Genomic DNA, 17,730 nt, shown 5'->3' with positions numbered 1-17,730 from the left:
AGATGCAACAGCAGCATCATCCCATGAACAAGAACACAGAAAAGCCCCCTAAGCAGTTTGAGGTATACTGCCCTCATTTCTGAAGTACTACAGCTCGCTGTTTTGCCAGATCATGACTTTATCAAAGGCCTGTAACCTTCTTGTCATGCCTCTTCTAATAACTGCATCTGCATCATTGCACTATCTCAAGCTTTTCTTAAACTGCTTTCAGGAAATATGTTATACAAAAGACTGAATCAGGTCCTCAAAAATTATCTGGTATCCCCTACATACAGAAATCCTTACATATCACTCCTCTAGGCAGAAAAGGAATGCCTTTGGAATCTCACTCTTGTGGGCTCAGGGACAGCATTTTCACTGTACTGGGGCATCTGACTCAGTTGGAGCTGTGGAGATTGAGGAAAACATATATCCACTATATGTGACTGGGGACAGAAGTTCCCTGATCTTTGTGGTTCTTTAACATATGAAAAATCCTATTGAGTCAGGAAAATAGTCCATCTGGAATATGCAAATCCACCATGTCAGTGTATGAAGAATGAAAAAACACCCAAAACCAGAAAAGAAAACCTATTTTAATGAAAACGGTGCTTCTGTGTAAAAGCAATGGTTACTAATATGCAAGGTTCACAATTTAAAAAAAACAAGACTTGTTGCAAAGAGAAATATTTGCAGGAAAAGGAATTAACACATGGTAATTGAGGAGTAGAGAAAATTTTGATTTTAAGGATGCAAAGCCTGTTTTTTTGTGTTTGTGGTTTTTTTTTTTTTTGTTTGTTTTTTTTGGTTTTTTTTTTTTTTTTTACTTGAATATTTAAACCAGGAGGTCTAATGAATAGGTATTTTAAAAACCCAGAAAGATAATAAAGCATGTACATAAACATCTAACTTTGGTAGTTCCATGATTGAAGATACTACCAACTTACTGCTGTCTGTTAGTGTCACTGCTTTCAGGACAAATTCTTCAAAGTATGAAGAGTCACCCTCTAAATTAATTCAGGACCTAGAATATTCCATTTTGGATTAACTCTAAAGCCAACTACTTGTCAATTGATACCATCTCTTTCTAAAGGCTTGAAGATAATCCCCTCAATAATATGAGTAACAAGAATAAGCATAACTTGTGAAAAAAAAAAGCTGATAGAAAAAGATTAAATCAATATAATACAGGAAAATGCATAAACCAAAATGACACCAAAACTATAGGTGTAATGGGAAAAAGTTACATCATCTGTAGAGTCAGAAAACATACTCTCAAAGTGTGTCTGATGTAACTAACATTAAGTGGATGAAAATAGTAAAGCATGAGTCATAGAATGGCATTGGATAAGCAAATGAGGAGTACAGAAAGTTTAGGAGAAGTATGTTAATAAATTACTGAGGAAAAAAATGTCACAATATTGAGGACTAACAGAAAAAAAATAAACTAAAAGGGTAAGTCAAACAAATTATGCATAAGTTCTTTGCTTTCTGGGTTTTATGAGATGAAGTGCTGATGTTGGACAAAAATTTTCTAATCATTTTAATGCAAGCTAAAAATAGGGACTTCTATGTATGTCTAACCTTGACACACAGCACAGTATTTCTAGTCTCAACTTGATATATAGAGTTTTCCTAATGCTCAAGGCAGAAACTGGTAAAATTAATGGCTGACCAATTTACAAAAGTGACTGTAGATAAAGTGTCTGAGTGTCCCATTTTAACAACCATACACACAAAGGCTTGTTAGATCACAAGAGCTGGAAACAACAAGCATGTGCTTTGTTTTGTTCTCGACAGCTGCTTTAGGACGTGATTACAATTACGTCAAAGTGACGTGAGAGGTTTATCCTTCCACCCACATTTTCTCCTAGCACATTTCTGTCTTCTTCCTTGTGCTTAAACCAATACTAAAGACGAACAGGGTCAGCACTATGGCTGACTGTGAAATCAGTTAATGAATATCAATAGTAGCAGAAAAAAAACCTCTGAAGTCACCAGGAGCAGGCATACTCCATCTGAAAGCTGCTCAGATCAGCAAGAGCCAATTGTGAAATTACACCATAGCTGTATGGTGTTAGGCAATTTACTCATAAATTAAATCAGAAAATAAAATATTAGATTAGGTGGGATTAGGGGTAGGTCACCAGTGTACCAATAAATGTGGATTTAACATGGTAAATGTGCTAACCAGCTTTCTTTCAAGTTAAATATAGGGATTCTTTAGCTTCTTTGTGGAAAGGTTTAAATTGAAGCAATGGAAACTACATTCAAGGCAGCAAACAGCAAATCTCAGTGGAATATAAGTTATGTGGTCAGATGGTCATTCCTCAAGACTGCCTGCAAATGCAGAACCTTTAAGATGATTTCTTAATTGAGTTACATGTGCATTAAAATAAGAAGAAAGCTTCTGGAAGAGGAAAAACATCCCACACATGGCTCTGAGGGAGCAGAGTGCACATACTGCTACAGCTCTGCTGTGGATAGAGAGGCCAACTGGATTTCAAAGCAAGAAAGTGCTGTTTGATCCTACTGTATCCAGGAAGACAAGATTTTTTGTATAGTCTTCATAAATAACAAAGATGCCATTAAAAAATCCATTTTTGAATTGGCAATTTCTCCTCCAATAGAAACAACCCATCAATACTTTAAATAGGGTTTTATAATTAAGCCTCAAAAAAATGAATTTGAGCCTCCCAGACATTTTGAGAATATTAAATGTTTGAAATTAAGATTTAATAGAAATGAAGATGTAGTTTATAAAACCATTGTTTTACCTGATAAGAATGGGAACAAATTCCAAATCCTAAAGACACAGCAGCTAACTAATTTGGACTTTTATGTGCGTACTATTATTACAAAGGGTCAAACTTAGTAAATAAAACACAGGTAGAATCTATTAACTATCTTGGTACACCAGATAAAATTGTCATGCAGTGGCTTCATACATTCATTAATATACTGGCCAAAGGATGATTTCTTAGCAGACTTTGTATATATAACAATTTCAGTAGGAATTCACAGTATTTTTTATTTAGGTATTTAGCAATACTCACAGTGAAGACTTTCTCGGGCTGACCACGAGCACGCATGTTTGTGTCATGAATTTGCTTGAGTATCATCCAAGCTTCATCATGTTTTCCAACCTAAATGTTAGAACAAAACGTGAAAGTGCAACATATATACAAATCAAGTTACTACCTATAGCTCCTGAATTATCTAAATGTCTGTTTGGTAGAAGTCATATATAAAACAGAAATAATTTTCACTGGAATCTAGAAACTGTTTGGGATGTTATACCTCCAGCAGGAACCGTGGGCTTTCCGGCATAAAGGTGAGGGCAACCACAGAAGAGACACAAGGCAGTGCACAGACAATCACAAATACTCGCCAGCTGTGGAACTGGTAGGCAGAGCCCATGCTGAAACTCCATCCTGTGGAAGCAGAAATTCAGAAAATGTAGACAAATATTTGAGTATTATATGTGTTGTCCTTTATATGTTGCTTCTCGGACATGCAAAAAGATACCTGTATTTAAATGAAGCCTGACTGATATATTTCCACAAATATTGGTCATCTAAAAAGTAGTTCTACACTATGACTTTTAGCCTCTTGTATGACTAATAATACTGGAAAGTGGTTGTATTATGGATAAAAGGCTTTCTTGTGCAGGGATGAAGAAGATTTTTTCAATTCTCTTAGCAAAATCTTTATTAAGGTAGTTATGTGAACCAAACAGGGACATCGTCACCATGCATAAGAATATATATAGAAGGAAATAGTTTACTATGAACAATGGAAGTGGAGAGACTTAAAAATCTACACACAAACGATGTATTTTCTGCAATTGCATAGATTTCCTTAACAATAACTTTTTCTACAAAGTTGATTTTGATACCCTTAATAAGAACCACCCATGTGACTGCTAGTTCTGGTTTTTAATGAAGTATATGCTTGGTTGGTATATTATGACTGACTATTGAAATGTTGTAATTATAAGAAAACTAAGAATTTATCTTAAGAAAGAGAAAAGTATTATTTGGGAACTACTTGGCCTTTTATTCTGGCTTCAGCATAGCAGGAATTTTCATGTAAATTTTCAATGATAACTTATTAAAAGGTGAGTGGAATATAAGAATAATGGTAAAGGACAGAGGAGGTTACTGGAAGACAATGAAATCTTGGGTAATGAAAGAACTGAAACACTGGATTAATCTATTATTGTTACATGATTTTTCAGGTTGTTTACTGACATCCCTCTGTATGGCAGTAAATAACTGGTAGGACATAGTACCAAATGGCCTAATGAGTATTTCTCAAAAGGAGGTATTTATGTGAGAAATGAAAAGTGTGTTTCAGGATGTAAACATTCTATGCTGTGGATCATAAACACATTATTGGGAAAAAATTTCTCATATTAATGTACTTACATACTACCACATGGAAAACACTATCAACCCATGATTTATTTTTATTCTTTGTCAATGGTTTGGTGAAACATCTTGATAAGTAGATGTGGGAATGTGTGTATTTCTGGTCTCCTACAAACTTCCTTTGTTTCTGAAATTATATCAGTGTGCTCTGCAGCCATTCAGCACTGTCACCTTTACCTCAGGGAGAAAGGGATAAAATCTGTAAGAGTATTGACTCTTGGAATCCCATGTCATTTTTTCAAGTAAGACTCCATATAGGACATACTTTGCTGCTCAAAATATCCTTCCAAATAAACCAGGATGCCTAAAAAATAATGGTAAATTTTATTCCTAAATAAACCCTGTAATTAAAATTTACAAACATAAAAGTGTATTAGAATTCACTCTTTATTGATTTTTGGAAAATGTTAACATTTGCTCTTATGGAATTTCAAGTCTTAAATCATGTGGGTTTATTTTACATCTAAATTGTGAAGGGAAGGAAGTAAAGAAAGGTTTACAGTGTGTTAATGAAGCAATTAGAGACCATACCTGTGCTTTGGATATTGTGTACATATTTTATTCTAATAATTAGAATCATATTCTAATTATTATGTAATTTACGTAATTTAAGGTCTAGAACAAAAGCACCTGGTGCAGAATTTGTAAAATAACTTTTTGGTGAAGCAAATTTTTTACTCTGATCAGTGAGTTGATCTGAATCCCTGGCATCTGTGCAATTGCTAGTGCTGCAGGGAAGGCAGCACAGGATGGAAGTTTTCATCTTTCAGAATGTTCAGTATCAGCCAAGTACTGGCTTTTCTTGTTACTAAAAACTGTTCCAGAAATACACGAAGCCACTGGTATAGTTAGGCAATCTGCCTTTCACAGCTCCAGTTTATGTTTTATGAGATTGGGCTATAGAAAGGGCAGTTCTGCAGTACGTGAAATCAACCTGGCTTTATACCACTTATAAAATAACAGCAACATCTTGTGCTCTGTAGCCAGTCCTGGAAAATGCTCTTGGTAATTTATTTTTAGTTGTTATTTATTAATATAACTGAACCATACTACACTTAATTAAAAGCAATAAATGCACTGTTCATTCTGCTATCATTGTGACAACCTACAAAACATCTTTTTTACTCCACAAAATACCCAAGGGGCATGTCAAGTGAAATGTTTGTTATAGTTTTTATAGCTTTTGTTCCATCTTTTTCACTATGTACTGTATTAGCTGCTGCAATTTATCTTGTGATTTAATGTATCTGCTGAATGAATGATGGATAGGAATGTCATTATTATAAAAAACAATTTGTAGAAAAAAGCTGGAGCTGCACAGATCTTTCTGGAGGTTTTTCCTCCCATCTATTCCAACACCAGCACTAGATCAGCAAAACAAACATGTATTTCAAATGCATAGCAAGTTTGGATTTATTTTTAAATTTAACTGATCCTTTTTCCCCAGGTCATGAGCTAATCTGGATAATGGAGCCATTAGAGCAGCTCTGAATTTAGCTCACAAAGTGGCTTTCATTCCCTTTGTATGCAAGTCTTGGAAGTAAATAAAATTGTGTTCTTGGCTGTAAGTCAATCTCCTTCTCCCCTGATTCATGGCAAAATAGCAAAAGCACAGCAGCACTACATGGCTGCATTTAGTTCACTGCTCAAAACTGGAGCCGACCTTCACCCTTGCTCCCTGGCTATGCTGTACTCAAGAGTCATTAATCTTGAGAACGGGGGCAAGTCACAATGTTTTATGAATTGCAAAACATTTGTCCCAAGTGCATCCTGGGAGTAATGTGCTGTAGAGCAACCCAAAACCTGTGATGGCTGAATCTGAAGCTACTACAGGCACCTTTGTGCTAAATAGTACCCTCCTGCTCTCCTGGCTGCTGGAAAAGGCCAGGTGAATCACAGACATGGCAATTACTGATTACAGAAACACAAGAGCACACAGCAGAGCAAAATCAAAATGTACAAGATGCTAATCTGTATCCAATCACCAATTTATGAGTTGAGTGCGTTTTCAACAAAATCTTGTCTCAAAGAACAGCAAATTATCAGCCCCATAATATTAATATATCAAAAAGATATTATAGAGTTTTTGCTCCAAAGGAGAGAAAAGATAATCTGTCATAGACTTTCTAAATATATACAGAGGGAAATCTGTCCACATTACAATGAATTTTATGAATTTATAACACTTGATAAACAGTAAGTACATTCAAGCACAAGGATCCTCTCCTGCAGTACACATATTACTAGACAGCTTGTTTATGGGATGATTTGCTAACCTTTCTACAGTAGGGGTTGCAAGGAACATCACAGATCTCTATAAACTCATACCTGTTGCACTAAACTGCAATGTGGGCAAATATACAAATACAAATACAAGTATACAAATACTGGAAGCAAAGAGACAGTTTATATATACCAGAGGAATAAAGTGGTGAACACCTTTCTAAGACACTAGAGTTGGCAAATAAAATCCAATCAAATATTGTGATTTTATGGCATGGTTAGCTAAAGACTGAGCATTTGGACAATTTTTGTCCAGTACAAATGAGATAAACTAATTTCATGACAGTGTCATAAATTGCCAAAACCTGTTTTTTTTTCATAGATTTCTGTGTTTTAGTAGATCAAAGGAGGGAGTAGATATAGAAACATACTTAAAAATTACAGATGGGGGAGGGAAAAAGAGAACTAATGAACTTACATTAATTTACAGATTTTACATATTCTTCCAAAAATTAATTTACATGACTTTATAACTTTTTTTTATTTCTGTTTTAGCACACAACCTGTGGTCAGAAGTCAGCTTTCTAGTCTTCATTCTCAATGTTTTTCTTTGAAGTATTTATGGTAACTAAGAAGCATGATTGCTCTAAATTGTCACTTGGTGGCACTGTTACCATACTCAATATAAATAAAGCTTAACCCTATTGCAGGAAGACTTTTACTATCAAATTCTGCCGTTTTGTTGAGTATTTCCCAAATCTAAGCTAAAGCAAAATTATGAGGGCTGAAAATATTTTGAAGCTTGCATCATTTAAGCACCTTACTATTGCACTTAATTGTTTTCTGCCCTGGCATTACCAATTTTAACTGTCAATGTCATCTAGGATTTGAGACCATACACTGTAGTGCTACTCATTAGAATAAAGGTGAAACATCACTAAAAAAAAAAAAAAAAAAAAAGAAAAATTTAGGTAAGTTATGTTGCTGAAGAAGATCTGCTACACATATTTACAAAACTGGATGAAAACTGTGGTTTTATACAATTGCAGAAAAGATGTCTTCAGAATTCTTCTGTGTTATATTACTGTGAAATTCCAGTAGCACAAAGTAGAACACCTGTCTTTTCTGTTATTAAATTATTATTATCACCTAGGAAAAGCGATGCTATTTTTAGCCTGTATAGAGAGTTAGATACTCTAAAAACCTAGTCTCAGCAGGTCAGTTGCTGGTAATTTCTGAAGAAGGAATTTGGAAATGAAATAGCTGAATTGTGGCAGGCCGTGATGGAGAGAATTAACAAAGGTGCATGGGTCTCTAGCTAAATGAAACTAGCCCTTGAGGATCACCTGTTCAATGGAAGAAGAATGTAAAAGTGTTCAACAGATGTATTTTGCAAATACATTAGACAAAGAATTGCTCTGCTAACACTTAAAATGTGATGAGAAGGAACAAGGCATTTTCTAAAGACACATTTCCTCTCTCACAGAGGAAGGAGTTTGTAAGCACAGACCCAAGTCACTCCTCTGTGCTGGCATTGATATTTATCTGAAGACCCTTGAAAATCAGGTCTCCAGCCACTCCCATGGCAGTATTTTGTATTCTGACAATCGCTGGGACAGCTGAAAGAAGAATTGATCTTGCATAGAAAATAATTTGCTCTCAAATATTATCAAATCCATTCCTGCATAGCACTGTAATCCAGATGCAGTACCTCTGATCAGTAACATTAACAGTCCACTTTCTAAAGTTCTCTAATATCTGTTGTAGAACTGCCCTGAGAAGTTTTACTTTTCATTAAGAAGGATGTTTGTGTATCTTCATACTTCAGAAAATTATATGATATAATATATGCCCAAAATTTGAGTAAGGCTTTCACTTGCATGGAAATGTTAATGTATGAGGCCTGATAGGAAAAAAAGAACCCACAAAAAATAGTTTCAAATCAGAATATTTGTAAATGCTGGGATGGAAGTAGATGTGGAGGGAAGGTAAAGGAAATTTGTAAGTTGTTTTGTGCATGGTTTGAAATGGTCTGTCTGAAATCTGATTTTCATTTGGCCCTGAAGTATGGCTGTATTAAGATGCTGTGACGCACAGTAGTCAATGCAGTCAAGAATATAATATGTAAAATGAAGAAAAGATGAACAGACTTAATCATATAAGATAATTAAAGCAGTATCCCTAATAAGAGAACTGCAGGTACCCAATAGTCTGGCCATGTTATGTATCTAATCTTGGCAGAAGCTTGAAGTGGCAACGGGTGCCTAATAAATGGTCTATTTATGATTATGAAATCAGAATCTCTCTTGCCTCGCTAGTAGATAAATATTAAAAGCTGTAGAGTCTTGAAGCAGGCTGTTGTCAGTACTGGGCCTAAAGGGAACGGCATGCCTGTATCTTGAGTCGAACAGAGGAAGTTATCCTTGCACTTCAATTTTCCTTACTGGGAAGGCTACTGGGGCAACCAAATAAAACAGAGACATGAATATGACAAAATCACCCATTATCTATTCAAATGTTATGAAGTCTAAGAGGGCAGAAGAGAAGCTATACAAAACCAGAGAGCAAGGGTTTGCATACTAAATTGACCATTATACATTTTCTACATATTCACCCTATATAGCCTACTTCAGGGGACTATCCTAACTATTCAAAAGGTATAGCTGTTCCAATAGCTATAATGAACAATGGCAAAAGAGTAAAGAGCATTCACAAGAAGTAGCTTATGGTATTTTCAGGATCATTTTGGCTCTTCAGCCCTTTCTATATGACTGAGAAATCATATAGCAAGAGCATTGACTTACAGTTCACAGAGCTGGACAAATTCCATTTTAACTAATGTAAAGCAGCACTAAAACAAATTGTCACCTCTATAGATAAATAACATGTTAAAAAGAAACAAAAAGCCCTTCACTTACGACCATTTGCAGAAAATATTCTGTCTTGAATTGTAGGTGTAGGAATTAACTGACATCAAAACAATTCACAGGAAAGGAAGATTTCTCTGCCTCTTAAGTTATCTTTCACAGAGGCATACATGTTTATGCCCTTTAGTTTGTCTCCAAGCCACTGCCCTCCATAACAGAATCCAATTATATGGCAAGTTTTTGGCAATCTGTAGGGTTTTATTGGGTTTTCTGTATATTTTTATGATACATCTCTATCTATAAAACAGGAACAGTAATACTTACCCAGGTTAAATATTAACTCAATGCTGTAAGACCTCAGTAACACTGAAGAAGTGTAAAAATAAGATATTAATCAGAGCCAAAATACAGACAGTTTTGGAAGAGACTATACTGTCAAAATCCATAAAGAAAGACATTGACATAAAATGCGAAGCTGTTATCCCATAATGGGAGAAGGAAAATATAGGCATCATGTCTTGGGGTGGTTTTATGATGATACCTTTTCCCTTAATCATCTCATTTGTGCCCAGAAATGGCTGCTGTTGCTTTAAGACGGCTCCAGGGAGTTTTGAGCTCCTGCTGGATTTGGTTCAAACCTCCACTTTCGGTGTGCTGCGGGCTGACTCTACTGGGATGCTGCATTGTTCCTTTTGTTGGATTAGTTCTTGCTAGCTTGAAGCAGGACAGTTTTGTGGTTTGTTTTGGTTTGGTTTGGGTTTTTTGTTTTGTTTTGGTGTTTTTTTTTTTTTTTTTTTTTTTTGGTTTGGTTTGGTTTTTTTCCCTTCACCTGGAGGCTGTGGAGGCTGTACTGGGAATCCTCTCAGCAGTTTTTTCATGTTTTTTTGGTGTTGTTCTGGAGATTTGTTTTGTTTTGTTTTGTTTTTTTTCCCTTGAACCGTTTTTTTATTTCAGTCCCTTAGAGAAGCTGACTAGAGGGGGCTGCCATGAACCCCAGATCTCAGAGAAGCTGAACCAACATGAGAAAAGTCATTAAAACCCACCAGTTTCCCCCACTGCAAGCAAGAGGCTAACATCAGAATGGTTCCCATCTAGTCTGCCCGAGTGGCTGAACAAACTCCTGTTCCTCCCCTTCCCTGAGACAAAGAGGGAGCCACCACCTTTGCCTCCCAGCCACACACAGTCTGGTGGGGGCTGGGGTTAAGGTTTTGAAATTTCAGTGTCTTGCATTTATTCAATCCTTCTCAGCGCCTTGCAAGTGCCCCTTTGGTTTTTTTGGTTTTTTGTTTACTTTTTGTTAATAAACAGTTTGCTTTTTTTTTCACTTTTACGCATTGGTATTCATATCTTATTGGCAAAAGGAGCCCTTCTCTTCAGAGGAAACACTCATTTCAGAGTGTTTTCTCTTAAATTTACCTCCAAACTGAGACACATCAAATTTGTCCAATGCTTCTGCATAGTCTCGTGTTATACCTACACCTCATTCCTAAGATATTTAGGGTTGTTATCCAATACCCTTTTGACCCAGGAGATGTGTTTGGCTGATATGTGATCGCTATACAGAACTTTGTGAGCCTTTCCTAGTGATCCCAACTTCAACTATTCATTGCACCCAAGGACATGACTCTTCATGAAAATAAGGGCTAAGAGTAAAGCATTCCACTTGGACGAAAGGAACAAAGGATGTCACTGATGAGGAGTGGAGACAGGTCTGCAATTTTGTACTTCTGTTTGTTTAACCTTGGCCACTAAGAAATTTCCATTCTCAAGCAAGAAATAGTGGAAATGCACTTTGCTAAGATGTCATGCTGGTGTAATGTCCCCAGCACCAAGCAGAATACAATTTTTCACCTTAGAAATTCTGAACACAATTGCAGTGCAATTATCCTATAGGACTGGAAACCTGCTGAAAAAGCACTTAGAGACAACACTGCAACATCTTGACTTTGATCACCATTAAGAGTTTTGCCTCTGTCCCATCATTTAACCAGACTTTAGGCCCCCATTACCAGGAATTGAGCCTAAGTAACTTCAACAAGGCTTTATTCTGAATGCAAGTATCATTATATGTATGAGAAGTGGGTATATGCTCACTTGTTAGAGTTCTTGGTTAATGATTACAGAAATTGAAAGCTTGCTATGGTAAATTTCTAATCTTCTGCTTAGATGTTAAATCAGTGTTTCTAAAATAATCTGCTTTGTGCATTCTGAAAATAATTTTATTCTGCTCTACCCCATAGTTGATAAAATACAAATCAGTGCAAAATCTCTCCTGAAACTTAAGTGGATTGCATACAACTGAAATTTATGTAGCTATTTAAATTAAGTAAACATGCACATTACAGGCTAGAAGAAATCTGAACTTCCCTTATGTGCACTCATGGCCCTGATGGTTAAAGAGGCTGACCTGGAATAGTGGCTAGGCAGAGTTAAAGGAATAAAGTGCGTTTTTATTAAAAGGCCTTCAAAGGATGCACCTTGGGCAGTACAAGAGCCCTGCTGGGGTTTTACCCAAGATGGACCCAAGATGGACAACTGGTCATGAGTTTTCACACTTTAATAAGTTTTGATCCAATTACATATTGGGGTTAATTGTCCAGTTATAGGTTCAGGTTTTGAAGTCCCATCCTCCCAGAGTGCTCTTCTCAATTCGCCATTGATATAAAAGATATCAAATAATTTTAGGCCTGAAGCTGCAGCAGTGTCATTGGTTCTCAGGTTGGAAAAGGATTGTTTTGTCTAACTGCCCTATGAAAGGAGCTTGCTAACACCTCATATGCAGTTTAGAGTTGCACACTAAGGCAATATGAAAGCTGAAACTTAAGTCATTATTCTGAGTAAACTGCCCAAGTCTGCTAGAAATGAGTGTAGAAAAACACAGTCAACCTTTGTCCAGGTTTCAGATGAAAAGAGCTATGATATGTAATCAAAAGCTCAAAGGTTTTATTTTACTTTAGATGTCTGCTTTTGTCACATTTCTGCATGTAAATTTGATTTAGAGAATTTTTTCATTTTAGTTAAAGCCCTAAAGCTACATTATATGGCACCATTCACAGTCCAACAGAAGCAAATACTTTTGTTTATGGTCTGATGCTCTTTTATATATACATTTGAATCTTCCTAATACCTTTGTAATCCCATTGACTTAGGGAAAAAAAATTAGTGCTGGAATGATTATAGGTCATGGTTTATATCCTTCCTGAATTTAATGACCACCAGACATTTTTCAAATGGGTTTTTAGAATACTACACAGCTGACTAAGGCTAAATATGGCAGAAAGGTTTATTTATCTTAAATTTTTTTTTGTGTCCATATGGCCTAGAAGTATTTTATGAAAACCCTGTTATCAAAAACCAGCAGTATCTGAACTTTCTTAGCTTGACACCCAGATAAAAGTAAGCATAAAAATTGAAATGTATTTTTCCAGTATGAACAAGATCAATTAAAAAACTACATTAAGTTTGCAATTGAGACTTAAAACTGTAAAGATGATGTTTTAAGTACTCTGATATAAATAAATAAATAAGAATAGGCCAGCAAGGGTTAATATGTAGCTGAAAATCTCATTACAAGAACTGTGGCACATAATTGATCTGACTGTTTGGCTGACTGAGTCAGTGGCCCCAGAGATTTATGTACTCATGCATTTCTACAAAGTCCTGGCGTGGGTCTGGCTCTGTGCAGCTGTTCAATGAAGGCTCTTCACAATCTGCAAAACAAAGAGTAAAATCTGCCAGCCACAACACTGACAACATCACAACTTAGAGGCTTGTCAGTCTAAGAAAAGGTTATGTCAAGCTTTTCAGAGATGATGGTTCAAAGAGATGCAATTAATGTCAGAAGTCAGGGGGACAGAATCAGGCTGTCAGGGCTTTTAAATAATATGGCAAATGTTGGCACCAAGACTGTGCAACCAAATGCCACTAAAATGTGCTTCAAATGTTGTATGAACTCAATTTGTATGTACCTTTAAATTTGTGTTAAATTTTTACCTTCATTCTCCTATGTGTGCTTAGTAGTTTTCCACTGCTTTATTTAAGATTTGAAAAATGGCTTTGTATTAATTTTGAGCCATCTGTTTGGACAGTGCTGAAGAATACAAAAAAAGTAAATAACTGAGAGCAGACAGAATATAAGGAAACACTTGCCTGCAACAAAATCTCTTCATATTGTTGTCCAACCCATATACAAAATACAGACACAATGATATCTATTTATTCTTGTGTGGTGCCCTCCACTGTCTATCCACAGCCATGAGATTACAAATGGTGTAATGTAATGAGTTTGTGCAGACACTACTAAAAGCAGCAGTTAGATGTGGAAACTAATTGAAAATGTAAGTGTTCTTGTCCTGCTCCAGGCCTCCCAGTGATTTATGTGCATCTGGACTAAGGATATTTAAATAATGGGCTCATGGAAAAGAAGGAAAGAGAAGCAATTAATCAAAAAGGACAATCAGTAAAAGGCACAATGAAACACTGTAGCTTATGAAAAGAAAATGGGGCCTCCTTATCTAGCTTAACATGGAAACAAAACATTAATTGAAATGCTGGAACAATATTTGAAGAATACTAAGAGGACATGTCTTTTATCAGTGATACGCATTCTACCTTTTGTGTGCTGCTGCAGTGTAACAACAGAATATCTCTGTAATTCAAGAAACTCTTTCAAAATTTAACTATTATATTTATTTGTTTGAACAGTGTTGTAAGAAAAATCTTATTTTCAATGAGCATTTCAGTGTATTATTTTTTTTTTGCTATTTCACTTGCCTCTTGTTTTCCCTCTATAGAAAAATGAAAAGGAGCAGTATCCCAGCCCTGTGAGAGAGACAGATAGACTAAGCAGGTAGTTTATGTGATCAAATTATTAGAGCCAACATGCATTCTAGGAATTATCTTCTAATCTAACAGCAGTCAATTGAACAAGCCTGGTCACATTTCTGGCCTTAGAGCACAGACTGTAGGGCCTTTCTATACATACTCTGAACCATGGGTCAGAAGTCTTGAATTCAAACCTTGTCAAACTTCCAACAAAATATTTTTTGCACGCTCAAATCCATACTGATAATTCTCAGTCTATCGTAGTGCCAGTGGGAGGTGGCTTTGGCCTGTGAGCAGACAGTCACAGTGTTTGAAATGCAATTATCAAGGAAACAATGAAAACACAATATATTAAGAAAACAGAGAATTATTTTACATTCTTTCTCTTATACAGCTTCATGACTTCCTAGAGAGTCTAGAATCTTAAAGGAATCAAATATTTGTAACAGATTGAACTAAATAATGTTTCTGTGGGAAAATAAAACTATATAAAAGCCTTACCTTTATGTCTTTATCTGCAATTCCTTACTTTTTTATTATATGGCAATGCCATTTTCTTGAAACAACTAAGAGGGGGACCAAAACTTTAAATGCCTAAAATCAAATTGCCCCAATACTAAAAAGAAAACAATACCAACTCAAACAGCAAGGGAGGAACAGTGAGTAAGCAGCATTTCTTCACCTTGCCCAGCACCAAAGTTGAGAAAATTTGGAATGGAAACCTCAGCCTAGAGCCCTCACTATGAAATCTTAATGCTTATCACTGCTCATTTTATACTGTTTTCTGCTAATATCTTTGTAAGGTGTAAAAACAGAGCTGTATTGGAAATATGAAGTGCACAAACACTGTAAGGGAGGTAGATCTTGTTTTGCCATATTTTTGAACATGTTCCTCACCTAAGAGTATGAGCAGAAAGAATATAGTTAGATACACTAGTAAGCATGGATATTTGAATAGACCTAAATGGAATTACTTTCACTAAAATTAGACATGATTTTCAAAAGTAACATAAAATATTCTCCTTTGAGAAGTATGAACAAACTTCCTGAAAAAAAATCCAATGTCACTTGCAATTGATTTTGTTAATTTCATTTTAAAGGCAACTGGACTGCAGATTGAAAAATTATATTCCAATGTGTGGTAGTCTGTTATTTTACAGTTTGTTCTTCTGTAGTATGTTTTAATATTCCTTGATATAATTTTGTAGAGGTTCTTTCTCTGTCCCCATTTGGTTTCCCTACTGGTTCAGTCCTGAGTTGCTTACCACAGTTCTCCTCACCAAAATGTATGTCAATCCACATGTCAATCCATCTCTATATCTGCCTTGCTCCCTTGTCTCACCCATGTGTGTCAAAGACAGCACGCTCCTTTGGTTCTGGAGTGTTCCCTGTCTTTCATCCCTTCCTCGAAGCAGGATTGGAGTGTGGGGTTTGCTCCCTCTCCGTGTTGGCTTCTGCTGGGGAGCCCTTGCCCTGCAGCTCTCCCCTAATGCTTTCTTACTGATCAGAGGTTGTGTCCTCCCCGTGTCCCCCCATCCCTTAAAAGCAGCCCCTTCAGGTCTAGACTTGTCATTCACTTGAGACTGAGTCTTTGGAGATGCAGACAAGTGTCCTTCCCCATTCCTGTGCCTCAGTTTCCCCGTGCTCTGTGCCCTGCTGCGCTCCCACCCACGGCGGTGTCCGTCGGTGTCTGCCCTGCGGCCACCGCGGGACCGACAGCCAGGGAGCCTCCATCCCCTGCCTGCTGAGAGCCAGGCACATATATGCAATCCCTAGAAAGAATACATTATTAAAGTGAAAAGAAACTGTTTCTAAAAGGACAATCACCAAGTTCTTCAAAGCAGATAGCTTTACAACCCACAGAAATCATTTGGAACTATAACTGACAAATTCATATTGTCATATTATGTTCCAGAGGAAACTAATGTATTTTCATATATGCTTTATCTCGTGATTCCTTCATCTTTTGTAGAACAGTTGCAAAATTGACCATCGGTCTTTTTGTGATTTAACTTTAAAAATATTAATAAAGAAATCTTAGCAGATCAGCATTTTCCTTGTTTCTAGACATAAAGAGCAAGGTTAATGTTTGACACTGCAGGTACTTCAGCTGGTCAATCTGAACAGGTTTGTAAGGTAGCTTTATTAACCTGGATGTAATTTTCCTTAAATTATACTCAAGGCCAATTTATTGTGAGTAACTGAATTTTCATTAAGCGTGAGGCTGAGAAGTTGACAATTTTATTGTCATAAGAATGACTGACTATTACTACAGTTTTTGTAGAAAATGATGTTTATGGCAACAGTCTGTTTACCTGTCTGTCATTCCTCCACCAGCATTCTTTAAAGCCATTAAGCTACTTCAATCAAATGTCAGGGAAGTAATAGTCCCAAAGATAAGTCACATTCTCCAAAACCTTGTGAAATATACTATCCAGGCAGAGAAGAGAGAGTCCAGCTGAAGATGAAGGAAAAGCCAGAAGATATCAGTGGTCCTTCCTGGATGCTGGAGCCTACCTGGGGATGGGGAATGAAGCATAGCCACCCAATCCATTGGCTTTGGCACTGGTCTGACCCAGGTCAAAACGAGTTGCTTTCTACCTGAGAGCAGCCAGGCCAGAGCAGGGCTGTATTGCAGCAGGGAACATGGTGAGAGTGTGGGTTTCTGAATGTTTCTTATAGAGTTCTGGGGGAAAGAAGAGGGAACTGTAGAGACTATAGAAGAAAGAGATCTAGAAAAAGCAAGGACAAACTAAAAGGACTGCTGTGATGCCTTGTAAGCAACATTCAGGAAGAGAGGGCAGAAGGGAATTCACCAGGATCAAAAGGTGATTGACAGAACCCGTTAGAAAACTGAGCCTCCTATCTTCTTTGCTCACAAAACAATTTGCTAGATTTTTACTGAACCTCTTACTAAACAAATTTTCACCCTCAGCCTGAAGTGACAAGGAAAAGGTTATATTTGAAGCTCACTAATGAGCATCTTTAGTGTTCATTAAGTAGATGTGCTAAAAGCTACTTAAACTTCTAGGGCTTGCAAATATAAACATTGAAATGACCATATCAAACCCTGCATTAGCACACAGAAAATAAAAAAACCTGATAAAGTGGTTTGTTTTGCTAATGGAGATTTGCATAAGTAGCTCTTCTAAACTCTGCTGTATTCTGTCATTATTGCTGTTCCTAAAGATGAAGATTTTTTTAAAGTACACATTCAGTGTAATGTAATTTAATAGGATTATTTCAAATGAGGAACAATTCACAAGTAGAAGTTGGTAACTCAAGTTAACATTGAAAGTGCCTTGTATACTGCCTTTATGTCTGATCTATTCCATATACACAGCATGACACAGTCTCATAGCAAATGCAGATTCAATCTTAACAAAGTTCTAACTTCTTTAAAC

The 17,730-nt window shown here is 36.4% G+C and overlaps 1 protein-coding gene across 1 annotated transcript in view; it reads right to left on the bottom strand.

Moving 5' to 3' along the window:
* Positions 1-17,730, bottom strand: part of SV2C (synaptic vesicle glycoprotein 2C) — a 109,597-nt gene that overhangs the window by 26,630 nt on the left and 65,237 nt on the right. The window contains exons 5-6 of the mRNA XM_085565983.1: positions 3,280-3,413; positions 3,036-3,125 (exon numbers count right to left, since the gene is read on the bottom strand). Coding sequence (XP_085422109.1) covers positions 3,036-3,125; positions 3,280-3,413 — 224 coding nt within the window. The remainder of the gene's footprint in view (positions 1-3,035; positions 3,126-3,279; positions 3,414-17,730) is intronic.

Source organism: Lonchura striata, chromosome Z, assembly GCF_050655825.1.
Source record: "Lonchura striata isolate lonStrDom1 chromosome Z, ASM5065582v1, whole genome shotgun sequence".
Classification (NCBI taxonomy): Eukaryota; Metazoa; Chordata; class Aves; order Passeriformes; family Estrildidae; genus Lonchura; species Lonchura striata.
The sequence above is the reverse complement of the archived record's forward strand: the minus strand, read 5'-3'. Positions and strand labels throughout refer to the sequence as shown.